The sequence below is a fragment of the Ranitomeya imitator genome, chromosome 4, assembly GCF_032444005.1.
Source record: "Ranitomeya imitator isolate aRanImi1 chromosome 4, aRanImi1.pri, whole genome shotgun sequence".
In the NCBI taxonomy this organism is placed as follows: domain Eukaryota; kingdom Metazoa; phylum Chordata; class Amphibia; order Anura; family Dendrobatidae; genus Ranitomeya; species Ranitomeya imitator.
Window position 1 is genome coordinate 232,602,334 of NC_091285.1, and position 27,927 is coordinate 232,630,260.

At 44.6% G+C, this 27,927-nt stretch overlaps 1 protein-coding gene across 10 annotated transcripts in view; it reads left to right on the forward strand.

Moving 5' to 3' along the window:
- Positions 1-27,927, forward strand: part of PPFIA2 (PTPRF interacting protein alpha 2) — a 570,637-nt gene that overhangs the window by 153,760 nt on the left and 388,950 nt on the right. Inside the window, exon 1 of one of the 10 annotated variants that reach the window (XM_069764420.1) lies at positions 21,589-22,034. The exons of 7 other annotated variants lie outside the window; for them this stretch is intronic. In XM_069764420.1, coding sequence (XP_069620521.1) covers positions 21,954-22,034 — 81 coding nt within the window. In that variant the 5' untranslated portion in view covers positions 21,589-21,953. Of the gene's footprint in view, positions 1-21,588; positions 22,035-27,927 lie in introns of those variants that run through there. 2 more of the 10 variants (XM_069764421.1, XM_069764418.1) reach the window with 2 other exon arrangements.

The following is a 27,927-nucleotide window of genomic DNA, read 5'->3' on the forward strand; positions in this document are numbered from 1 at the left end:
TTGCCGTTCAACTCTGGTCATAGTCCTATCGCACTGCATAGGCTCAGGTTTAATCTCAGGTAATACCGCCAAATGGTACACAGATTTACGCTCACACAAGCGTCGACCGATCTGAATGGCCAAAGACATAGACTCATTCAAACCAGCGGGCATAGGAAATCCCACCATGACATCCTTAATGGCTTCAGAGAGACCCTTTCTGAAAATGGCTGCAAGCGCAGATTCATTCCATTGAGTGAGCACGTACCATTTTCTAAATTTCTGGCAATATAGCTCTATCTCATCCTGAGCCTGACAAAGAGCCAGCAAATTTTTTTCTGCCTGATCTACTGAATTAGGCTCATCGTACAGCAATCCAAGCGCCAGGAAAGCGATCACTCAATGCAGGATCTCCTGACGCAAGAGAAAATGCCCAGTCCTGAGGGTCGACACGCAAAAAAGAAATGACGATCCTAACCTGTTGTGCTGAGTCACCAGAGGAGCGAGGTTTCAAAGCCAGAAACAGTTTACAATTATTCTTGAAACTCAGAAATTTAGTTCTATCTCCAAAAAACAAATCTGGAATAGGAATTCTCGGTTCTAACAAAGAATTCTGAACCACAAAATTTTGAATATCTTGAACTCTTGCCGTGAGCTGATCTACACATGAAGACAGACCTTTAATGTCCATTGTAACACCTGTGTCCTGAACCACCCAAATGTCTAGGGAAAAAAAAAGACAAATCACAGTGCAAAGGAAAAAAAATGGTCTCAGAACTTCTTTTTTCCCTCTATTGAGAATCATTAGTACTTTTGGCTTCCTGTACTGTTATGAAAGGCAATTCAGTAACACAATGTACATAGCGATCAGAGCACATACAGTGATCTGACAATAACCCAAATATAATAGAACGAGCTCTGAGACGTGGAAACTCTGTAGACCGCAATTCCTGATCCTCTCCAAACACAACTAAAGGCAGCTGTGGATTGCGCCTAACGCTCCCTATGCAACTCGGCACAGCCTGAGAAACTAACTAGCCTGAAGATAGAAAAATAAGCCTACCTTGCCTCAGAGAAATACCCCAAAGGAAAAGGCAGCCCCCCACATATAATGACTGTGAGTAAGATGAAAAGACAAACGTAGGGATGAAATAGATTCAGCAAAGTGAGGCCCGATATTCTAGACAGAACGAGGATAGGAAAGATAACTTTGCGGTCTACACAAAACCCTAAAGAAAACCACGCAAAGGGGGCAAAAAGACCCTCCGTACCGAACTAACGGCACGGAGGTACACCCTTTGCGTCCCAGAGCTTCCAGCAAAACAAATAGACAAGCTGGACAGAAAAAATAGCAACAAATAGCAGAGAAGCACTTAGCTATGCAGAGCAGCAGGCCACAGGAATGATCCAGAGAAACACAAGTCCAACACTGGAACATTGACAGGAAGCATGGATCAAAGCATCAGGTGGAGTTAAGTAGAGAAGCAGCTAACGACCTCACCAGATCACCTGAGGGAGGAAACTCAGAAGCTGCAGTACCACTTTCCTCCACAAACGGAAGCTCCCAGAGAGAATCAGCCGAAGTACCACTTGTGACCACAGGAGTGAACTCTGCCACAGAATTCACAACAGTACCCCCCCTTGAGGAGGGGTCACCGAACCCTCACCAGAGCCCCCAGGCCGACCAGGATGAGCCACATGAAAGGCACGAACAAGATCGGGAGCATGGACATCAGAGGCAAAAACCCAGGAATTATCTTCCTGAGCATAACCCTTCCATTTAACCAGATACTGGAGTTTCCGTCTTGAAACACGAGAATCCAAAAACTTCTCCACAATATACTCCAATTCCCCCTCCACCAAAACCGGGGCAGGAGGCTCAACAGATGGAACCATAGGTGCCACGTATCTCCGCAACAATGACCTATGGAATACGTTATGTATGGAAAAAGAATCTGGAAGGGTCAGACGAAAAGACACAGGATTAAGAACCTCAGAAATCCTATACGGACCAATAAAACGAGGTTTAAACTTAGGAGAGGAAACCTTCATAGGAATATGACGAGAAGATAACCAAACCAGATCCCCAACACGAAGTCGGGGACCCACACGGCGTCTGCGATTAGCGAAAAGTTGAGCCGTCTCCTGGGACAAGGTCAAATTGTCCACTACCTGAGTCCAAATCTGCTGCAACCTGTCCACCACAGTATCCACACCAGGACAGTCCGAAGACTCAACCTGTCCTGAAGAGAAACGAGGATGGAACCCAGAATTGCAGAAAAACGGCGAAACCAAGGTAGCCGAGCTGGCCCGATTATTAAGGGCGAACTCAGCCAAAGGCAAAAAGGACACCCAGTCATCCTGATCAGCAGAAACAAAGCATCTCAGATATGTTTCCAAGGTCTGATTGGTTCGTTCGGTCTGGCCATTAGTCTGAGGATGGAAAGCCGAGGAAAAAGACAAGTCAATGCCCATCCTACCACAAAAGGCTCGCCAAAACCTCGAAACAAACTGGGAACCTCTGTCAGAAACAATATTCTCTGGAATGCCATGCAAACGAACCACATGCTGGAAGAACAAAGGCACCAAATCAGAGGAGGAAGGCAATTTAGACAAGGGTACCAGATGGACCATCTTAGAAAAGCGATCACAGACCACCCAAATGACTGACATCTTTTGAGAAACGGGAAGGTCAGAAATAAAATCCATAGAGATATGTGTCCAAGGCCTCTTCGGGACCGGCAAGGGCAAAAGCAACCCACTGGCACGAGAACAGCAGGGCTTAGCCCGAGCACAAATCCCACAGGACTGCACAAAAGTACGCACATCCCGCGACAGAGAGGGCCACCAAAAGGATCTAGCCACTAACTCTCTGGTACCAAAGATTCCAGGATGACCAGCCAACACCGAACAATGAAGTTCAGAGATAACTCTATTCGTCCACCTATCAGGGACAAACAGTTTCTCCGCTGGGCAACGATCAGGTTTATTAGCCTGAAATTTTTGCAGCACCCGCCGCAAATCAGGGGAGATGGCAGACACAATTACTCCTTCCTTGAGGATACCCGTCGGCTCAGATAAACCCGGAGAGTCGGGCACAAAACTCCTAGACAGAGCATCCGCCTTCACATTTTTAGAGCCCGGAAGGTACGAAATCACCAAGTCAAAACGGGCAAAAAACAACGACCAACGAGCTTGTCTAGGATTCAAGCGCTTGGCAGACTCGAGATAAGTCAAGTTCTTATGATCAGTCAATACCACCACGCGATGCTTAGCTCCTTCAAGCCAATGACGCCACTCCTCGAATGCCCACTTCATGGCCAGCAACTCTCGGTTGCCCACATCATAATTTCGCTCAGCAGGCGAAAACTTCCTGGAAAAGAAAGCGCATGGTTTCATCACTGAGCAACCAGAACCTCTCTGTGACAAAACAGCCCCTGCTCCAATCTCAGAAGCATCAACCTCGACCTGGAACGGAAGAGAAACATCTGGTTGACACAAGACAGGGGCAGAAGAAAAACGACGCTTCAACTCTTGAAAAGCTTCCACAGCAGCAGAAGACCAATTGACCAAATCAGCACCCTTCTTGGTCAAATCGGTCAATGGTTTGGCAACACTAGAAAAATTGCAGATGAAGCGACGATAAAAATTAGCAAAGCCCAGGAACTTTTGCAGACTTTTCAGAGATGTCGGCTGAGTCCAATCATGGATGGCTTGGACCTTAACCGGATCCATCTCGATAGTAGAAGGGGAAAAGATGAACCCCAAAAATGAAACCTTCTGCACACCAAAGAGACACTTTGATCCCTTCACAAACAAAGAATTAGCACGCAGGACCTGAAAAACCGTTCTGACCTGCTTCACATGAGACTCCCAATCATCCGAGAAGATCAAAATGTCATCCAAGTACACAATCAGGAATTTATCCAGGTACTCACGGAAGATGTCATGCATAAAGGATTGAAACACTGATGGAGCGTTGGCAAGTCCGAACGGCATCACTAGATACTCAAAATGACCCTCGGGCGTATTAAATGCAGTTTTCCATTCATCGCCTTGCCTGATTCTCACCAGATTATACGCACCACGAAGATCTATCTTAGTGAACCAACTAGCCCCCTTAATCCGAGCAAACAAATCAGATAACAATGGCAAGGGGTACTGAAATTTAACAGTGATCTTATTAAGAAGGCGGTAATCTATACACGGTCTCCGCGAACCATCCTTTTTGGCTACAAAAAAGAACCCTGCTCCTAATGGCGACGATGACGGGCGAATATGCCCCTTCTCCAGGGATTCCTTCACATAACTGCGCATAGCGGTGTGCTCAGGCACGGATAAATTAAACAGTCGACCTTTTGGGAATTTACTACCAGGAATCAAATTGATAGCACAATCACAATCCCTATGCGGAGGCAGGGCATTGGACTTGGGCTCATCAAATACATCCCGGTAATCAGACAAGAACTCTGGAACCTCAGAAGGGGTGGATGACGAAATTGACAGAAATGGAACATCACCATGTACCCCCTGACAACCCCAGCTGGACACCAACATGGAATTCCAATCCAATACTGGATTATGGGCTTGTAGCCATGGCAACCCCAACACGACCACATCATGCAGATTATGCAACACCAGAAAGCGAATAACCTCCTGATGTGCAGGAGCCATGCGCATGGTCAGCTGGGTCCAGTATTGAGGCTTATTCTTGGCCAAAGGTGTAGCATCAATTCCTCTCAATGGAATAGGACACTGCAAGGGCTCCAATAAAAATCCACAACGTTTAGCATAATCCAAGTCCATCAAATTCAGGGCAGCACCTGAATCCACAAACGCCATGACAGAATACGACGACAAGGAGCATATCAAGGTAACGGACAGAAGAAATTTTGACTGTACAGTACCAATGGCGGCAGACCTAGCGAACCGCTTAGTGCGCTTAGGACAATCAGAGATAGCATGAGTGGAATCACCACAGTAGAAACACAGCCCATTCAGACGTCTGTGTTCTTGCCGTTCAACTCTGGTCATAGTCCTATCGCACTGCATAGGCTCAGGTTTAATCTCAGGTAATACCGCCAAATGGTACACAGATTTACGCTCACACAAGCGTCGACCGATCTGAATGGCCAAAGACATAGACTCATTCAAACCAGCGGGCATAGGAAATCCCACCATGACATCCTTAATGGCTTCAGAGAGACCCTTTCTGAAAATGGCTGCAAGCGCAGATTCATTCCATTGAGTGAGCACGTACCATTTTCTAAATTTCTGGCAATATAGCTCTATCTCATCCTGAGCCTGACAAAGAGCCAGCAAATTTTTTTCTGCCTGATCTACTGAATTAGGCTCATCGTACAGCAATCCAAGCGCCAGGAAAGCGATCACTCAATGCAGGATCTCCTGACGCAAGAGAAAATGCCCAGTCCTGAGGGTCGACACGCAAAAAAGAAATGACGATCCTAACCTGTTGCGCTGAGTCACCAGAGGAGCGAGGTTTCAAAGCCAGAAACAGTTTACAATTATTCTTGAAACTCAGAAATTTAGTTCTATCTCCAAAAAACAAATCTGGAATAGGAATTCTCGGTTCTAACAAAGAATTCTGAACCACAAAATTTTGAATATCTTGAACTCTTGCCGTGAGCTGATCTACACATGAAGACAGACCTTTAATGTCCATTGTAACACCTGTGTCCTGAACCACCCAAATGTCTAGGGAAAAAAAAAGACAAATCACAGTGCAAAGGAAAAAAAATGGTCTCAGAACTTCTTTTTTCCCTCTATTGAGAATCATTAGTACTTTTGGCTTCCTGTACTGTTATGAAAGGCAATTCAGTAACACAATGTACATAGCGATCAGAGCACATACAGTGATCTGACAATAACCCAAATATAATAGAACGAGCTCTGAGACGTGGAAACTCTGTAGACCGCAATTCCTGATCCTCTCCAAACACAACTAAAGGCAGCTGTGGATTGCGCCTAACGCTCCCTATGCAACTCGGCACAGCCTGAGAAACTAACTAGCCTGAAGATAGAAAAATAAGCCTACCTTGCCTCAGAGAAATACCCCAAAGGAAAAGGCAGCCCCCCACATATAATGACTGTGAGTAAGATGAAAAGACAAACGTAGGGATGAAATAGATTCAGCAAAGTGAGGCCCGATATTCTAGACAGAACGAGGATAGGAAAGATAACTTTGCGGTCTACACAAAACCCTAAAGAAAACCACGCAAAGGGGGCAAAAAGACCCTCCGTACCGAACTAACGGCACGGAGGTACACCCTTTGCGTCCCAGAGCTTCCAGCAAAACAAATAGACAAGCTGGACAGAAAAAATAGCAACAAATAGCAGAGAAGCACTTAGCTATGCAGAGCAGCAGGCCACAGGAATGATCCAGAGAAACACAAGTCCAACACTGGAACATTGACAGGAAGCATGGATCAAAGCATCAGGTGGAGTTAAGTAGAGAAGCAGCTAACGACCTCACCAGATCACCTGAGGGAGGAAACTCAGAAGCTGCAGTACCACTTTCCTCCACAAACGGAAGCTCCCAGAGAGAATCAGCCGAAGTACCACTTGTGACCACAGGAGTGAACTCTGCCACAGAATTCACAACAGTACCCCCCCTTGAGGAGGGGTCACCGAACCCTCACCAGAGCCCCCAGGCCGACCAGGATGAGCCACATGAAAGGCACGAACAAGATCGGGAGCATGGACATCAGAGGCAAAAACCCAGGAATTATCTTCCTGAGCATAACCCTTCCATTTAACCAGATACTGGAGTTTCCGTCTTGAAACACGAGAATCCAAAAACTTCTCCACAATATACTCCAATTCCCCCTCCACCAAAACCGGGGCAGGAGGCTCAACAGATGGAACCATAGGTGCCACGTATCTCCGCAACAATGACCTATGGAATACGTTATGTATGGAAAAAGAATCTGGAAGGGTCAGACGAAAAGACACAGGATTAAGAACCTCAGAAATCCTATACGGACCAATAAAACGAGGTTTAAACTTAGGAGAGGAAACCTTCATAGGAATATGACGAGAAGATAACCAAACCAGATCCCCAACACGAAGTCGGGGACCCACACGGCGTCTGCGATTAGCGAAAAGTTGAGCCGTCTCCTGGGACAAGGTCAAATTGTCCACTACCTGAGTCCAAATCTGCTGCAACCTGTCCACCACAGTATCCACACCAGGACAGTCCGAAGACTCAACCTGTCCTGAAGAGAAACGAGGATGGAACCCAGAATTGCAGAAAAACGGCGAAACCAAGGTAGCCGAGCTGGCCCGATTATTAAGGGCGAACTCAGCCAAAGGCAAAAAGGACACCCAGTCATCCTGATCAGCAGAAACAAAGCATCTCAGATATGTTTCCAAGGTCTGATTGGTTCGTTCGGTCTGGCCATTAGTCTGAGGATGGAAAGCCGAGGAAAAAGACAAGTCAATGCCCATCCTACCACAAAAGGCTCGCCAAAACCTCGAAACAAACTGGGAACCTCTGTCAGAAACAATATTCTCTGGAATGCCATGCAAACGAACCACATGCTGGAAGAACAAAGGCACCAAATCAGAGGAGGAAGGCAATTTAGACAAGGGTACCAGATGGACCATCTTAGAAAAGCGATCACAGACCACCCAAATGACTGACATCTTTTGAGAAACGGGAAGGTCAGAAATAAAATCCATAGAGATATGTGTCCAAGGCCTCTTCGGGACCGGCAAGGGCAAAAGCAACCCACTGGCACGAGAACAGCAGGGCTTAGCCCGAGCACAAATCCCACAGGACTGCACAAAAGTACGCACATCCCGCGACAGAGAGGGCCACCAAAAGGATCTAGCCACTAACTCTCTGGTACCAAAGATTCCAGGATGACCAGCCAACACCGAACAATGAAGTTCAGAGATAACTCTATTCGTCCACCTATCAGGGACAAACAGTTTCTCCGCTGGGCAACGATCAGGTTTATTAGCCTGAAATTTTTGCAGCACCCGCCGCAAATCAGGGGAGATGGCAGACACAATTACTCCTTCCTTGAGGATACCCGTCGGCTCAGATAAACCCGGAGAGTCGGGCACAAAACTCCTAGACAGAGCATCCGCCTTCACATTTTTAGAGCCCGGAAGGTACGAAATCACCAAGTCAAAACGGGCAAAAAACAACGACCAACGAGCTCGTCTAGGATTCAAGCGCTTGGCAGACTCGAGATAAGTCAAGTTCTTATGATCAGTCAATACCACCACGCGATGCTTAGCTCCTTCAAGCCAATGACGCCACTCCTCGAATGCCCACTTCATGGCCAGCAACTCTCGGTTGCCCACATCATAATTTCGCTCAGCAGGCGAAAACTTCCTGGAAAAGAAAGCGCATGGTTTCATCACTGAGCAACCAGAACCTCTCTGTGACAAAACAGCCCCTGCTCCAATCTCAGAAGCATCAACCTCGACCTGGAACGGAAGAGAAACATCTGGTTGACACAAGACAGGGGCAGAAGAAAAACGACGCTTCAACTCTTGAAAAGCTTCCACAGCAGCAGAAGACCAATTGACCAAATCAGCACCCTTCTTGGTCAAATCGGTCAATGGTTTGGCAACACTAGAAAAATTGCAGATGAAGCGACGATAAAAATTAGCAAAGCCCAGGAACTTTTGCAGACTTTTCAGAGATGTCGGCTGAGTCCAATCATGGATGGCTTGGACCTTAACCGGATCCATCTCGATAGTAGAAGGGGAAAAGATGAACCCCAAAAATGAAACCTTCTGCACACCAAAGAGACACTTTGATCCCTTCACAAACAAAGAATTAGCACGCAGGACCTGAAAAACCGTTCTGACCTGCTTCACATGAGACTCCCAATCATCCGAGAAGATCAAAATGTCATCCAAGTACACAATCAGGAATTTATCCAGGTACTCACGGAAGATGTCATGCATAAAGGATTGAAACACTGATGGAGCGTTGGCAAGTCCGAACGGCATCACTAGATACTCAAAATGACCCTCGGGCGTATTAAATGCAGTTTTCCATTCATCGCCTTGCCTGATTCTCACCAGATTATACGCACCACGAAGATCTATCTTAGTGAACCAACTAGCCCCCTTAATCCGAGCAAACAAATCAGATAACAATGGCAAGGGGTACTGAAATTTAACAGTGATCTTATTAAGAAGGCGGTAATCTATACACGGTCTCCGCGAACCATCCTTTTTGGCTACAAAAAAGAACCCTGCTCCTAATGGCGACGATGACGGGCGAATATGCCCCTTCTCCAGGGATTCCTTCACATAACTGCGCATAGCGGTGTGCTCAGGCACGGATAAATTAAACAGTCGACCTTTTGGGAATTTACTACCAGGAATCAAATTGATAGCACAATCACAATCCCTATGCGGAGGCAGGGCATTGGACTTGGGCTCATCAAATACATCCCGGTAATCAGACAAGAACTCTGGAACCTCAGAAGGGGTGGATGACGAAATTGACAGAAATGGAACATCACCATGTACCCCCTGACAACCCCAGCTGGACACCAACATGGAATTCCAATCCAATACTGGATTATGGGCTTGTAGCCATGGCAACCCCAACACGACCACATCATGCAGATTATGCAACACCAGAAAGCGAATAACCTCCTGATGTGCAGGAGCCATGCGCATGGTCAGCTGGGTCCAGTATTGAGGCTTATTCTTGGCCAAAGGTGTAGCATCAATTCCTCTCAATGGAATAGGACACTGCAAGGGCTCCAATAAAAATCCACAACGTTTAGCATAATCCAAGTCCATCAAATTCAGGGCAGCACCTGAATCCACAAACGCCATGACAGAATACGACGACAAGGAGCATATCAAGGTAACGGACAGAAGAAATTTTGACTGTACAGTACCAATGGCGGCAGACCTAGCGAACCGCTTAGTGCGCTTAGGACAATCAGAGATAGCATGAGTGGAATCACCACAGTAGAAACACAGCCCATTCAGACGTCTGTGTTCTTGCCGTTCAACTCTGGTCATAGTCCTATCGCACTGCATAGGCTCAGGTTTAATCTCAGGTAATACCGCCAAATGGTACACAGATTTACGCTCACACAAGCGTCGACCGATCTGAATGGCCAAAGACATAGACTCATTCAAACCAGCGGGCATAGGAAATCCCACCATGACATCCTTAATGGCTTCAGAGAGACCCTTTCTGAAAATGGCTGCAAGCGCAGATTCATTCCATTGAGTGAGCACGTACCATTTTCTAAATTTCTGGCAATATAGCTCTATCTCATCCTGAGCCTGACAAAGAGCCAGCAAATTTTTTTCTGCCTGATCTACTGAATTAGGCTCATCGTACAGCAATCCAAGCGCCAGGAAAGCGATCACTCAATGCAGGATCTCCTGACGCAAGAGAAAATGCCCAGTCCTGAGGGTCGCCACGCAAAAAAGAAATGACGATCCTAACCTGTTGCGCTGAGTCACCAGAGGAGCGAGGTTTCAAAGCCAGAAACAGTTTACAATTATTCTTGAAACTCAGAAATTTAGTTCTATCTCCAAAAAACAAATCTGGAATAGGAATTCTCGGTTCTAACAAAGAATTCTGAACCACAAAATTTTGAATATCTTGAACTCTTGCCGTGAGCTGATCTACACATGAAGACAGACCTTTAATGTCCATTGTAACACCTGTGTCCTGAACCACCCAAATGTCTAGGGAAAAAAAAAGACAAATCACAGTGCAAAGGAAAAAAAATGGTCTCAGAACTTCTTTTTTCCCTCTATTGAGAATCATTAGTACTTTTGGCTTCCTGTACTGTTATGAAAGGCAATTCAGTAACACAATGTACATAGCGATCAGAGCACATACAGTGATCTGACAATAACCCAAATATAATAGAACGAGCTCTGAGACGTGGAAACTCTGTAGACCGCAATTCCTGATCCTCTCCAAACACAACTAAAGGCAGCTGTGGATTGCGCCTAACGCTCCCTATGCAACTCGGCACAGCCTGAGAAACTAACTAGCCTGAAGATAGAAAAATAAGCCTACCTTGCCTCAGAGAAATACCCCAAAGGAAAAGGCAGCCCCCCACATATAATGACTGTGAGTAAGATGAAAAGACAAACGTAGGGATGAAATAGATTCAGCAAAGTGAGGCCCGATATTCTAGACAGAACGAGGATAGGAAAGATAACTTTGCGGTCTACACAAAACCCTAAAGAAAACCACGCAAAGGGGGCAAAAAGACCCTCCGTACCGAACTAACGGCACGGAGGTACACCCTTTGCGTCCCAGAGCTTCCAGCAAAACAAATAGACAAGCTGGACAGAAAAAATAGCAACAAATAGCAGAGAAGCACTTAGCTATGCAGAGCAGCAGGCCACAGGAATGATCCAGAGAAACACAAGTCCAACACTGGAACATTGACAGGAAGCATGGATCAAAGCATCAGGTGGAGTTAAGTAGAGAAGCAGCTAACGACCTCAACAGATCACCTGAGGGAGGAAACTCAGAAGCTGCAGTACCACTTTCCTCCACAAACGGAAGCTCCCAGAGAGAATCAGCCGAAGTACCACTTGTGACCACAGGAGTGAACTCTGCCACATAATTCACAACAGTACCCCCCCCTTGAGGAGGGGTGACCGAACCCTCACCAGAGCCCCCAGGCCGACCAGGATGAGCCACATGAAAGGCACGAACAAGATCGGGAGCATGGACATCAGAGGCAAAAACCCAGGAATTATCTTCCTGAGCATAACCCTTCCATTTAACCAGATACTGGAGTTTCCGTCTTGAAACACGAGAATCCAAAAACTTCTCCACAATATACTCCAATTCCCCCTCCACCAAAACCGGGGCAGGAGGCTCAACAGATGGAACCATAGGTGCCACGTATCTCCGCAACAATGACCTATGGAATACGTTATGTATGGAAAAAGAATCTGGAAGGGTCAGACGAAAAGACACAGGATTAAGAACCTCAGAAATCCTATACGGACCAATAAAACGAGGTTTAAACTTAGGAGAGGAAACCTTCATAGGAATATGACGAGAAGATAACCAAACCAGATCCCCAACACAAAGTCGGGGACCCACACGGCGTCTGCGATTAGCGAAAAGTTGAGCCGTCTCCTGGGACAAGGTCAAATTGTCCACTACCTGAGTCCAAATCTGCTGCAACCTGTCCACCACAGTATCCACACCAGGACAGTCCGAAGACTCAACCTGTCCTGAAGAGAAACGAGGATGGAACCCAGAATTGCAGAAAAACGGCGAAACCAAGGTAGCCGAGCTGGCCCGATTATTAAGGGCGAACTCAGCCAAAGGCAAAAAGGACACCCAGTCATCCTGATCAGCAGAAACAAAGCATCTCAGATATGTTTCCAAGGTCTGATTGGTTCGTTCGGTCTGGCCATTAGTCTGAGGATGGAAAGCCGAGGAAAAAGACAAGTCAATGCCCATCCTACCACAAAAGGCTCGCCAAAACCTCGAAACAAACTGGGAACCTCTGTCAGAAACAATATTCTCTGGAATGCCATGCAAACGAACCACATGCTGGAAGAACAAAGGCACCAAATCAGAGGAGGAAGGCAATTTAGACAAGGGTACCAGATGGACCATCTTAGAAAAGCGATCACAGACCACCCAAATGACTGACATCTTTTGAGAAACGGGAAGGTCAGAAATAAAATCCATAGAGATATGTGTCCAAGGCCTCTTCGGGACCGGCAAGGGCAAAAGCAACCCACTGGCACGAGAACAGCAGGGCTTAGCCCGAGCACAAATCCCACAGGACTGCACAAAAGTACGCACATCCCGCGACAGAGAGGGCCACCAAAAGGATCTAGCCACTAACTCTCTGGTACCAAAGATTCCAGGATGACCAGCCAACACCGAACAATGAAGTTCAGAGATAACTCTATTCGTCCACCTATCAGGGACAAACAGTTTCTCCGCTGGGCAACGATCAGGTTTATTAGCCTGAAATTTTTGCAGCACCCGCCGCAAATCAGGGGAGATGGCAGACACAATTACTCCTTCCTTGAGGATACCCGTCGGCTCAGATAAACCCGGAGAGTCAGGCACAAAACTCCTAGACAGAGCATCCGCCTTCACATTTTTAGAGCCCGGAAGGTACGAAATCACCAAGTCAAAACGGGCAAAAAACAACGACCAACGAGCTTGTCTAGGATTCAAGCGCTTGGCAGACTCGAGATAAGTCAAGTTCTTATGATCAGTCAATACCACCACGCGATGCTTAGCTCCTTCAAGCCAATGACGCCACTCCTCGAATGCCCACTTCATGGCCAGCAACTCTCGGTTGCCCACATCATAATTTCGCTCAGCAGGCGAAAACTTCCTGGAAAAGAAAGCGCATGGTTTCATCACTGAGCAACCAGAACCTCTCTGTGACAAAACAGCCCCTGCTCCAATCTCAGAAGCATCAACCTCGACCTGGAACGGAAGAGAAACATCTGGTTGACACAAGACAGGGGCAGAAGAAAAACGACGCTTCAACTCTTGAAAAGCTTCCACAGCAGCAGAAGACCAATTGACCAAATCAGCACCCTTCTTGGTCAAATCGGTCAATGGTTTGGCAACACTAGAAAAATTGCAGATGAAGCGACGATAAAAATTAGCAAAGCCCAGGAACTTTTGCAGACTTTTCAGAGATGTCGGCTGAGTCCAATCATGGATGGCTTGGACCTTAACCGGATCCATCTCGATAGTAGAAGGGGAAAAGATGAACCCCAAAAATGAAACCTTCTGCACACCAAAGAGACACTTTGATCCCTTCACAAACAAAGAATTAGCACGCAGGACCTGAAAAACCGTTCTGACCTGCTTCACATGAGACTCCCAATCATCCGAGAAGATCAAAATGTCATCCAAGTACACAATCAGGAATTTATCCAGGTACTCACGGAAGATGTCATGCATAAAGGATTGAAACACTGATGGAGCGTTGGCAAGTCCGAACGGCATCACTAGATACTCAAAATGACCCTCGGGCGTATTAAATGCAGTTTTCCATTCATCGCCTTGCCTGATTCTCACCAGATTATACGCACCACGAAGATCTATCTTAGTGAACCAACTAGCCCCCTTAATCCGAGCAAACAAATCAGATAACAATGGCAAGGGGTACTGAAATTTAACAGTGATCTTATTAAGAAGGCGGTAATCTATACACGGTCTCCGCGAACCATCCTTTTTGGCTACAAAAAAGAACCCTGCTCCTAATGGCGACGATGACGGGCGAATATGCCCCTTCTCCAGGGATTCCTTCACATAACTGCGCATAGCGGTGTGCTCAGGCACGGATAAATTAAACAGTCGACCTTTTGGGAATTTACTACCAGGAATCAAATTGATAGCACAATCACAATCCCTATGCGGAGGCAGGGCATTGGACTTGGGCTCATCAAATACATCCCGGTAATCAGACAAGAACTCTGGAACCTCAGAAGGGGTGGATGACGAAATTGACAGATATGGAACATCACCATGTACCCCCTGACAACCCCAGCTGGACACCAACATGGAATTCCAATCCAATACTGGATTATGGGCTTGTAGCCATGGCAACCCCAACACGACCACATCATGCAGATTATGCAACACCAGAAAGCGAATAACCTCCTGATGTGCAGGAGCCATGCGCATGGTCAGCTGGGTCCAGTATTGAGGCTTATTCTTGGCCAAAGGTGTAGCATCAATTCCTCTCAATGGAATAGGACACTGCAAGGGCTCCAATAAAAATCCACAACGTTTAGCATAATCCAAGTCCATCAAATTCAGGGCAGCACCTGAATCCACAAACGCCATGACAGAATACGACGACAAGGAGCATATCAAGGTAACGGACAGAAGAAATTTTGACTGTACAGTACCAATGGCGGCAGACCTAGCGAACCGCTTAGTGCGCTTAGGACAATCAGAGATAGCATGAGTGGAATCACCACAGTAGAAACACAGCCCATTCAGACGTCTGTGTTCTTGCCGTTCAACTCTGGTCATAGTCCTATCGCACTGCATAGGCTCAGGTTTAATCTCAGGTAATACCGCCAAATGGTACACAGATTTACGCTCACACAAGCGTCGACCGATCTGAATGGCCAAAGACATAGACTCATTCAAACCAGCGGGCATAGGAAATCCCACCATGACATCCTTAATGGCTTCAGAGAGACCCTTTCTGAAAATGGCTGCAAGCGCAGATTCATTCCATTGAGTGAGCACGTACCATTTTCTAAATTTCTGGCAATATAGCTCTATCTCATCCTGAGCCTGACAAAGAGCCAGCAAATTTTTTTCTGCCTGATCTACTGAATTAGGCTCATCGTACAGCAATCCAAGCGCCAGGAAAGCGATCACTCAATGCAGGATCTCCTGACGCAAGAGAAAATGCCCAGTCCTGAGGGTCGCCACGCAAAAAAGAAATGACGATCCTAACCTGTTGCGCTGAGTCACCAGAGGAGCGAGGTTTCAAAGCCAGAAACAGTTTACAATTATTCTTGAAACTCAGAAATTTAGTTCTATCTCCAAAAAACAAATCTGGAATAGGAATTCTCGGTTCTAACAAAGAATTCTGAACCACAAAATTTTGAATATCTTGAACTCTTGCCGTGAGCTGATCTACACATGAAGACAGACCTTTAATGTCCATTGTAACACCTGTGTCCTGAACCACCCAAATGTCTAGGGAAAAAAAAAGACAAATCACAGTGCAAAGGAAAAAAAATGGTCTCAGAACTTCTTTTTTCCCTCTATTGAGAATCATTAGTACTTTTGGCTTCCTGTACTGTTATGAAAGGCAATTCAGTAACACAATGTACATAGCGATCAGAGCACATACAGTCATCTGACAATAACCCAAATATAATAGAACGAGCTCTGAGACGTGGAAACTCTGTAGACCGCAATTCCTGATCCTCTCCAAACACAACTAAAGGCAGCTGTGGATTGCGCCTAACGCTCCCTATGCAACTCGGCACAGCCTGAGAAACTAACTAGCCTGAAGATAGAAAAATAAGCCTACCTTGCCTCAGAGAAATACCCCAAAGGAAAAGGCAGCCCCCCACATATAATGACTGTGAGTAAGATGAAAAGACAAACGTAGGGATGAAATAGATTCAGCAAAGTGAGGCCCGATATTCTAGACAGAACGAGGATAGGAAAGATAACTTTGTGGTCTACACAAAACCGTAAAGAAAACCACGCAAAGGGGGCAAAAAGACCCTCCGTACCGAACCAACGGCACGGAGGTACACCCTTTGCGTCCCAGAGCTTCCAGCAAAACAAATAGACAAGCTGGACAGAAAAATAGCAACAAATAGCAGAGAAGCACTTAGCTATGCAGAGCAGCAGGCCACAGGAATGATCCAGAGAAACACAAGTCCAACACTGGAACATTGACAGGAAGCATGGATCAAAGCATCAGGTGGAGTTAAGTAGAGAAGCAGCTAACGACCTCACCAGATCACCTGAGGGAGGAAACTCAGAAGCTGCAGTACCACTTTCCTCCACAAACGGAAGCTCCCAGAGAGAATCAGCCGAAGTACCACTTGTGACCACAGGAGTGAACTCTGCCACAGAATTCACAACAATATAGTATATACCTGTATGTCTTCTCCTTCTATATATAGTGTATACCTGTATGTCATCTCCTCCTGTATATAGTATATATCTGTGTCATCTCCTCCTGTATATAGTATATACCTGTATGTCATCTTCTATATAGCATATACCTGTATGTCATCTCCTCCTGTATATAGTATATACCTGTAGGTCATCTGCTCCTGTGTATAGTATATACCTGTGTGTCATCTCCTCATGTATATAGTATATACCTGTAGGTCATCTGCTCCTGTTTATAGTATACACCTGTGTGTCATCTCCTCCTGTATATAGTATATACCTGTAGGTCATCTGCTCCTGTATATAGTATATACCTGTATGTCATCTCCCCTGTATATAGTATATACCTGTATGTCATCTCCTCCTGTATATAGTATATATCTGTGTGTCATCTCCTCCTGTATATAGTATATATCTGTGTGTCATCTCCTCCTGTATATAGTATATACCTGTGTGCCATCTCTCCTGTATATAGTATATACCTGTGTGTCATCTCCTCCCGTATTAGACCGCATTCACACGTTATTTGGTCAGTATTTTTACCTCAGTATTTGTAAGCTAAATTGGCAGCCTGATAAATCCCCAGCCAACAGGAAGCCCTCCCCCTGGCAGTATATATTAGCTCACACATACACATAATAGACAGGTCATGTGACTGACAGCTGCCGTATTTCCTATATGGAACATTTGTTGCTCTTGTAGTTTGTCTGCTTATTAATCAGATTTTTATTTTTGAAGGATAATACCAGACTTGTGTGTGTTTTAGGGCGAGTTTCGTTTGTCAAGTTGTGTGTGTTAAGTTGCGTGTGGCAACATGCGTGTAGCAACTTTTTGTGTGTCAAGTTGCATGTGACAGGTTAGTGTAGCAAGTTGTGTGCAGCAAGTTTTGTGCATGGCGAGTTTTGCGCGTGGTGAATTTTATGTGTAGTACCTTTTGAGTATGTGCAAGTTTTGTGTGAGGCAACTTTTGCATGTGTTGCAACTTTTGTGCATGTGGCAATTTTTCCGCGTGTGCAAGTTTTGCGTGTGGCGAGTTTTCCATGAGGTGAGTTTTGCATTTGTGGCGAGTTTTGCATGAGCCTAGTTTTTGCATGTGGCGAGTTTTGCGCGTGGCGAGTTTTGAGCGGCGACTTTTGTGTTTCGACTTTTATGTGGCGAGGTTGGTGTATGTGTGGTGAAATGTGTGCTGAGGGTGATATGTGTTCAAGCAAATTTTGTGTGTGTGTTCATATCCCAGTGTGTGGTGAGTATCCCATGTCGGGGCCCCACCTTAGCAACTGTACGGTATATACTCTTTGGCACCATTGCTCTCATTCTTTAAGTCCCCCTTGTTCACATCTGGCAGCTGTCAATTTGCCTCCAACACTTTTCCTTTCACTTTTCCCCATTATGTAGATAGGGGCAAAATTTTTTGGTGAATTGGAAAGCGCGGGGTTAAAATTTCACCTCACAACATAGCCTATGACGCTTTCGGGGTCCAGGCGTGTGACTGTGCAAAATTTTGTGGCTGTAGCTGCGACGCCTCCAACACTTTTCCTTTCACTTTTTCCCCATTATATAGATAGGGGCAAAATTGTTTGGTGAATTGGAAAGCGCGGGGTTAAAATTTCACCTCACAACATAGCCTATGATGCTCTCGGGGTCCAGCTGTGTGACTGTGCAAAATTTTGTGGCTGTAGCTGCGACGCCTCCAACACTTTTCCTTTCACTTTTTTCCCCATTATGTAGATAGGGGCAAAATTGTTTGGTGAATTGGAAAGCGCGGGGTTAAAATTTCGCCTCACAACATAGCCTATGACGCTCTCGGGGTCCAGACGTGTGACTGTGCAAAATTTTGTAGCTGTAGCTGCGACGGTGCAGATGCCAATCCCGGACATACATAAATATATACATACATACACACACACATTCAGCTTTATATATTAGATAACTCTGGAACGCTTCAACAGATCCCAGTGATTTTGAGACTGTTTTTTTCATGACACATTGTACTTTACGATAATGGTAAATTTAGGTCGATATGTTTTGTGTTTATATTTAAAAAATGTCAGAAATTTGAGAAAAATGTTAAAAAATAGCAATTTTCAAACTTTGAATGATTATCCCTCTAATCCAGATAGTCATACCATAGCAAAGCATTACTAAATAACATTTCCCACATGTCGGCTTTACATCAGGACTATTTGTAAAATGTTATTTTATTTTGTTAGCATTTTAGGAGGTTTAAAAATGTAGCAGCAATTTTTCATTTGTTCAAGGAAATTTACAAAATTTATTTTTTTAGGAACCTATCCATGTTTGAAGTGCCTTTAGGAGTCCTATATATTGGGAAACCCCCAAAAGTTATGCAACTTTAAAAACCGCACCCCCTGACAAATTGAAAACTTAAGTCAGGTAGTTTATTAACCCTTCAGGTGCTTTTTAGGAATTAATGCAAAGTGGCGTGACCGAAATGAAAATGTGAATTTTTACCATCTAAATGCCTCTAACTTCTGAACAGATTACTACAGCAATCAGAATCTAAGGCCGATATTTGGTGGTGAATTGCCACAGCAAACATTTGGACCACAAAGTCATGATCTGAGGGCACCAATTGAGACAAAGAGGAAGCACCCACACTCTGTTAACCATCTATATGATGTACTAGTCACTATTGACAGCAGCATCTAAGGGGTTAAACAGATTTGGACAGTGCAAACACTGATTGTGGGTGATGCAGCAAGTTGTCAGCTATAGTGTACAGCAATTAAATCAAACAGCTTTTTAATCCCACAATTATCATTGTTCTATACTGAAAATCCAAAACAGTCACTATTCACTTTTGTAAAGCAAGGAATGGGCAGCACGGTGGCGCAGTGGTTAGCACAGTGTGTTAGCGCTATATAAAGATTATTATTAGAATGACAAAACTGTACAATGTCCATATATATTAAAGATTTATCAATTTTATTAAATACAAGATTCATTTTAAAACACTAATAATTTACATAAAAGGAATTACTGCACAAAGTCACTGACTCTGTCAGTTACCCCAGCAGGCCACGGGAATTATCTATTTATATAATTGACTTGTAATGTTTTTGTTTCCGGTTCTGTCCAGATGTCACTGTATCTCAGAATTCCAAGCGGAGGAAGTTCACCGACCGCCATATTGGGACACCCAAGTGATGAGTGTCAATATGGAAACTGCTGCTGGTACCAACCTATTGCACAGTACCACCAGTTGAACACTGTCACACCACACACACACACTCTATACGCCGTACGCACCACATTCTCACACACATTCTCACACACACACACACGCTCTCACACTCACACACTCACGCAGTCTTTGCATGATACCACCAGCGGAACACCGCCATCTTTGTACAGGAGGAGCGCATGCGCAGTTTTAATGTGACTGCCGCTATCTGTCTGCACAAAGATGGAGGTGGTCTGATTTACTGCGCGGCCGATGCGCGACGTGTCTACAGGCAGAGGAAGCCGGTCACATTAAAGGGATTTTCCCACGAATGAAAGTTCATTTTAAATATTGTCGGTTTCTGACCGTGTAGAGAGCATACCACATCTCCTTTGCAGGGAAGGAAGCAAAAGACAATACTGACATTACATCCTCTGCGATCTCCTGCTGTAATGTCAGTATTGTTTTTTGCTTCCCCCCCTGCCCAGGAGCTGTGATATGTTCTGTACACGGCCAGACACAGACTATTTTTAAAATTAACTTTTGTTCGTGGGAAAACCCCTTTAAAAAGCAAATACCAACGCCAACATGGCTCCTCCTAAAAACGTCGAAGACAGCAAAGGGCAAATGAGACTCTTAAAGAGCCACAGCATTGCTGGGACAAAAACAATGCATTTAAGCGTAGTCATCAAGCAAATGAGTCCCCTGATGCAAAAGTCATTAGATTATCACAGGCTGCATGCCTGCCCCCGTCGTGACATTACCGCCCTCCATCTATTTAGAAATATTGGTCTTGTAGTAAATCTTGCTTTCGTCCATCCAGGGTAATATTAGTAATATATTCCATCTGGTGCTGGGTGATAGGGACAGCATGGGCCTGTGTGATTTTAAATGCCAGGGCTGAATTTCAGTCCCAGTCCGTACCTGCGTGTTGGGGGACGTGAGGACTGGAGTTTGGGAAACATTGATGTGACAAATGTGGTACATGTGCACTTTCACACCTTTCTGAATTATTTCAACATCGTTTATGTTTTAAAACATTTGCTTTTATGTGAATGTTAGAAATGTATATTTTAATGCATTTTAACTGAATTCTTGTTTATCACAAAGTTACATGAAGGCGGATATGGCCGTCAACCTCACATTATGACAACAGCAATTGTCAGGTTGTTTGGTTACTTTTCTTAAATGTCCTGCTTAAAATCGGATAATGAACACTTTTCTGTTTGATTGTTCTCGGAACTGTAAGTTGTTTTTTTTCTTCTTTTTTTCAATATGCAATTTACTGAACAAAATGTTAAACTCATCCAAAATCCCCCTACCCATAAAAAAAGAAAAATCACAAATTCTTGCATTTATTTGCCAAGAACTTTATTGCCAGCTGCCTTCTTACTGCCAGCCAGATTAATACACTATAATACTTGGCTGTAAAGTTTTAGTAGCGATTAATAAAATATTCACCCTCCGCTATGTTATTGCGACATTCTGGAAAATAGAATTCTAGAATTTTAATTTCACTTTTTTTCATATCTATATTCTGAAGCATTTTAGCATAAGTGCTGAAAATAAAATAGATTTAAAGCAACCGGCGAATGTCATAAGTGATATTAAGTAAGACTGCGGTGGATTGTGCGGTTACCGGGACTCTACCGGAATGAAGGAAAAGTGTCACTTTGTGCAGTCTCTGTGTCCCCTGACTGTATTGCTCCAAGCACTCATGCTGTAAATGAAGTGAGTGTTATTGGTTAGCCTGGATGCTTAGCATAATCACTTAGCTAGGCTGGTTGAGGGGAGGTGGTAATCACTGAGAACAGATGGGCAGGACCAAAGCATTGCCAGATTCCGTACAAGCTCCATGCATTCTATGGCTCTTCTTCTCTTTTTCCCACAGCTGAGTCCCTATGTGGTTTTATTTTGCCTCTCCAAGCCCCTCTAAGGCTCAAATGAGAGCAGGGGCTACGAATGCTTTGTGCCGGCTCAGATATGCCAGCATTGGAAGCTTTTAAACGCTTGAGCTCCTATATGAAGAGATGGGGCAGATTTTATTTTGTACAGTAGCCTCTCGTAATGCATGAAAGGATTTATAAAGAAGCTTAACTCCCTTGCCTGCATCTGTATCATTTGTGGATTGTATTGCCTGTGGGATCAGAAATGATTTTCTCGGATATGAACACAGTTTCTGCTTCTCCGAAAGTGCACCCTCCGAATGGGACTAGGTATTACACTTTTCAGGTACGTAGAATAAGCCCATCCACGCTTCTTCTTACTGACTGGTCTAATGGAGTTACAGCCGGAATGGTGCTTTGTCACTTAAAACCAATTCATTGCATCATATGTATGATAAATCGTCTGCTTTTTTTATCTTAAAGGTAAGGGATCACATAAGGAAACTAAGTTCAGTGCTGTTTATAATCAACGTTAACACTCCCATCCCTTGTGATGTTTTGTGTATGCACAGCAGTGGGCAGCACCATCTTACTAGGCCAGCTAGTGCTTCAACAAGTTCGTTAGCGACCCCTTACGATGATCTCGGATGGACCTGTATTGTCACTATGAGAACCCAGAAATAGCTCTAATTTTACATAACCAACCACTGAATCCTGGCCGTTCACAGGCTCTGAATAAGCAGTTCTAAAAATATACCGGTGTGAAAAAAAAACTATTTTTTGTGAAATTGCAGAAGTCACAAATTCTATCATCTGACGTAAGCACGGAGCATAAAAATAACTAATGCTCCGTAGATCAGGTGGACCTGCATTTCTCTTGTTGACATGTTATTTATGTTAATGCTTGGCTATATTACTCTTTAGAAACGTTCCTGCTCATTAGCTAATCTATGGGGTAAGAGCGGAGTCAAATGTCGGGTGCCAAATTTGCTCTAACATTTGATTAGCTGACAGTGGCAGAGTGTCACTTTTTGGCAGAGTGCTATCGTACAATCAATGCGGGGCACTTCACTTGGATTTTTTATACATGATTTGTGTGGTCACGTAGGAAAGTAGGCTGCATTAATTTTCTTTATTTTCTAAAATTTTCGAGCTATTAAAACATAGTATTTGAGAGGCAAACTTAATTTATTTACAGATTTAATTAACCAATTTCTCTTCTCTGAACCTTTTATTATCCTCGTGATCTACAGTCGTAGACTATGAATAATACATTATAATGACAATTCTTGGCACTGTGTGAAGTACAATCCCTTTGCTCACCATTATTACTGACACTTTGTACATTACACCATTGAACTCAAAATATTTTACGCACCATAAACTGGGAGGTGGTTAAGTTCGGAGACGTACGTGTTATATAATATTTATTATACTTCATTGTATGCCCATTATTTCACCAGGAAATGAAAAATAAGAAATTACCATAATTCTCCCTGCAGATTACAATCAGAGTGATCTACTACAGACTTCGGTTCTAGATACTATCACAATATTGCTGTCTATCGATGACAGAGACTATTGAGTCCCAGCAGAAGTCAGTCCTATGTCAGGCTAAGCTTATATGTCCAGTAATCATCAGTTAGAACGGATAAAAATGGATCCAGGAGCAATCCGTTATCAGTAATCAAATGGATGATTAGCCTAAGTTCACATGTCCAGTAATCATCAGTTAGAACGGATCCAGCAGTAATCCATTAACAATGTTGTTCAAACACAACTTTACAACTTTTTTGTCCGCCTGAAAAAACGGATTTTAACTGGATTTTTTTTATCATTAAAGTCTATGGAAAACGAATGTGTTAGTGATCTGTTTTTCTCCCATTTGAAAAAGGATCCATTTTTAGCTTACTGGAGGTGGAAAAATAAATATTTAACATCTACGATAGGACACGTGAAGTTTCAAATAATCATCATTCATTTGAAACTGATCCAGTAAGCCACAATTCCATTTTATTCAAATAGGAGAAAAACAGATCACTATTTAACGAATACGTTTTCCGTAGACTTTAATGATAGAAAAAAACTTAGATCCAGTTGAAATCAGTTTTTTTCAGGCAGACAAAATGTTGTGTCTGCACAAATTCTTTGTCAATGGATTGCTGCTGGATCCCTTCTAACTGATGATTACTGGACATGTGAACATAGCCTTACTTGATGACAGTTCATATCGTTAGGAAAAAAACGATCCGTTCCAAATGGAAGAAAAAGGAATGTCCATTTAATAAATCCATTTTCCATAGACATCAATGTAAAAAATGGATCAATTTGCAATCAGTTTTTTTAGCCAGACAAAAAAAGTTGTGTCTGCACAACTTTTTTTTCCTTCTAAGATATCTGATTGCTAATGGATCCATTTCTAACAGATGATTGCTGGACATGTGAACTTAAACTGACTTGACCTAAAAAACTGCCTATCGTTGATTTGTGTGCTCCTTACAGATTACAATACATTTATAGGGATCCTGTTAGATGAATCATGCCACCTGAACTACGGAGACTGGCCCCTGCGGGCTAAATATCTGTTTTACTCTCAAAACATAGTTGACCGCATGGCCAGGAATGAGATAACAGTAGGTAGGTCACTGTTGGTTCTCCTGCATGCTCAGCTAGGCTGCCAGTTTTCTGTGTGTACAGAAAGAGACTGGTAAGTGTTGCAAGGTGGGTCACTATAGATGCCTGTGTATACCCTGCCGTACAATTAATAGCAGTCTACAATCAGAAGTGGGAATTTCAAGTGAGTGTCCTGATTTTATTTTCAATAAATCTAGAAGTGAGAGTGTATTAAGAAATATGGATAATATCATTACAGCACAGTTTTGATTGTAAAGTTACTTACCAAAAGTTTAATATTTTTCCAAATACTTACAGGGAACCTGTCAGCAGGATTGTGCACAGTAACCTACAGACAGTGTCAGGTCGGCGCCGATATATTGATTAGACCGGAGTCACACTAGAGTGTAATATGGACGAGTGCTATGTGATAAAAAAAATCGCATAGCACTCGGCTCAATGTTAATCTATGGGGCAGCTCCCATCATCCGTTGTTTTCTTGGCCATATTATACGTGCGAGAGAAATCACAGCATGGTGTGGTTTTCACCGTATATCGGCCGAGAATCGCCAATGAAAGTCTATGGGTGCGAGAAAAACTTGCACACCACACGGACCATCAGTGTGACTTGTGAGAAATACGCACCGGTGTCCTTTAGAAAAGTCGGCAATTCAGTGCGATGTACAGTAAAATCACACTGACAGCACAGAATAGAATAGATCAAATAAATCTCTACACATAGAGTAGGTGTATATTTGTAACTGAGGTACATATATTTTATTATTACAGAGCTAGATAGCAGAAAAGCCGGTAATTCAATTGTCGGCTTTTGCTAAATCACTACCGAACCCGACAGGATATGAGACATGGTTTACATACAGTAAGCCATTTCATATCCGTTATATTTTTATATGTCTGGCACTTAGCCACGCTTTTCCCACTCCCCTGTAGCAGTGGCATGTAGGGTAATAAGGGGTTAATGTCACCTTGCTATTGTAAGGTGACATTAAGCCTGGTTAAAAATGGAGAGGTGTCAATAAGGCTAAAAAATAAATAAATAGATAAAAAATAATTTTTGTGGGTTGCTAATACTGAGGTACCCGCAGATCTATCCTCTCCCCAAGCAATATTGGCCCTATGCAGACGTGTTCTCCAAAAGGGCTGCATAGCCCTTTACTAAACTAGATCTGCGGGGTGCTTACAACCTGATTCGCATCCGTGAGGGGGACGAATGGAAGACAGCTTTTAAAACAAAGGGATGGGCACTATGAATACCTAGTGATGCCCTTTGGGTAATGCCCCAGCCATTTTCCAAGACTTTGTAAACGATATCTTCCGGGATATGCTCTCCACCTCGGTCGTAGTCTATCTGGATGATATTCTCATCTACTCTCCAGATATTGACTCCCACCGCAGAGATGTTTGCAGAGTCTCTTACAGGCAAATTCCCTCTACGCCAAGTTGGAGAAATAGGTGTTTGAGCAGGAGTCCTTACCTTTCCTGGGCTATATCATCTCCGCCCAGAGATTGGCTATGGATCCTGCCAAACTACAGGCTGTGATGGACTGGAAAGAACCCCATTCTCTTAAAGCGGTGCATCGCTTTATGGGGTTCATTAACCATTATCGCCAGTTCATCCCTCATTTCTTAACTTTGGTAGCTCCCTTGGTAGCCCTCACCAAGAAGGGAGCAAATCCCAAATTGTGGTCTGAGGAGGTCTCCAAGGCCTTCACTTCTATTAAGTCTCATTTTGCTAGCGTTCCCATCTTACATCGCCCAAAAGGATGCTCAAGGTCGGTAGCATCCCTGCTTCTTTTCCAAGACTTTCACACCAGCTGAGAGGAATTATTCCATCGGGGACAGGGAGTTGCTAGCAATGAAGTTGGCTTTCTCTGAGTGGAGACACCTTTTAGAGGGGACTCGCTTTCCCTTCCAAGTATTCACTGAAGGGATTTCGGCTAAATTCTCGCAAGGCCAGATGGTCCCTGTTCTTCTCCCAGTTCCATTTCACCCTCCATTTTCCCCCCCGGGGAGAAGAACATTCATGCCGATGCTCTCTCTCGCTCCGTTGTATCATCTGAGGAGGAGGAAGAGGAGCTTCAGCTTGTTGTCCCTTCTAAGAGCCTGAGAACCATGGCTCCGGTTTAGCTAGAGTCTGTGCCCCCGGGCAAGACTTTTGTACCAACTAATTTGCGTCCAGGGGTTCTCTCTTGGGCTCACTCGTCCAGGGTGGGTGGACATTTTGGGACCAAAGGGACATCTGAGCTGCTGGTGAGGACATACTGGTGGCCGCATATGACCCGTGATGTCAGAGACAATGTTCGGGCGTGTGTCTCCTGCGCCAAGAACAAGTCCCCTTGACAATGGCCAGCTGGGTTACTTTACCCCCTGCCGGTGGTGGACAGGCCCTGGGAGATGGTTTGGATGAATTTTGTGGTGGGCTTACCCAAGTCACGTAGCTGCACCATTATTTGGGTGATCACCGACCATTTTTCCAAAATGGTTCACTTGGTGACTCTTCCACAGCTAACTTCTGCATGGGCTCTGGCAGCGTTGTTTATTAAGCATATCTTTCACCTACACAGTATGCCGGACAAAATTGTCAATGACCGGGGTCCCTAGCTTGCGTCTCTGTTCTGGAGAGAGCTTTGTCATCTACTCAGCATTGAGTTGAATCTCTCTTCAACATATCATCCCAAGACGAATGGGTTGGTAGAGAGGGCCAACCAGACTCTGGTCACATATCTGCGACATTTTGTTTCAGCCAGGCAGGATGACTGGGCATCCTTGCTACCGTGGGCGGAGTTTGCGCTAAACAAGTAGCCGACTCCACTGGTCAGACCCCATTCCTCCTTAATTCCTCACAGCATCCGTGGGTTCCTGTGCCTATGCCCATGTCTTCCGCCGACTCCAGGGTGGCAGACTGGGCTGTGGAGTCACGGGACATTTGGGACCCCACTCAGGATGCCATCCGGGCCTCCAAGGAGAGAATGAGGTCCTCTGCCGATGCACATCGGCGCCCCGCTCCGAACTTTGCTCCTGGCGACTTAGTGTGGCTCTCCGCCCATAACATCAGGCTGCAAGTTGAGTCCACTAAGTTTTCACCTCGCTACTTGGGTCCCTTCAAGGTCCTCGAACAGGTTAATCCTGTGGTCTACCGTCTGGCCCTTCCTCCACGCCTTGGTATCACCGACACCTTTCATGTGTCCCACTTAAAGCCCGTACACATGTCCCGGTTTTCCAAGTCGTCTGCCGGGACATCGGGTTCGTCTATGGACGATTATGAGGTGAATGCTATCTTGGGGTGTAAGGTGGTACGTGGTAACATTTTTTTGGGGGTGGATGGGAAGGAGTATGACCCAGAGGACAAGTCCTGGGAGCCTGCTGAGTTCTGCAGCTCATTGCTGCCTTCGAGCGTAGCGAGGCCCAAGGAGGGGGGGGCCCCTAGGAGTGGGGGTAATGTTAGGTGTCGAGTTCCCACCTCTGCAGAGAGGAAATCTCAAACCATCTCCGCTGTGGTTTCCCATTTTTCTCCAGCCACAGTGGAGCCTGCTCAGCAGAGACGTTAGTCCCAGCGTCTAGCTCAGGCTGATACTGGACGTCTGGTTACTGTTTCCCTTCCCTTC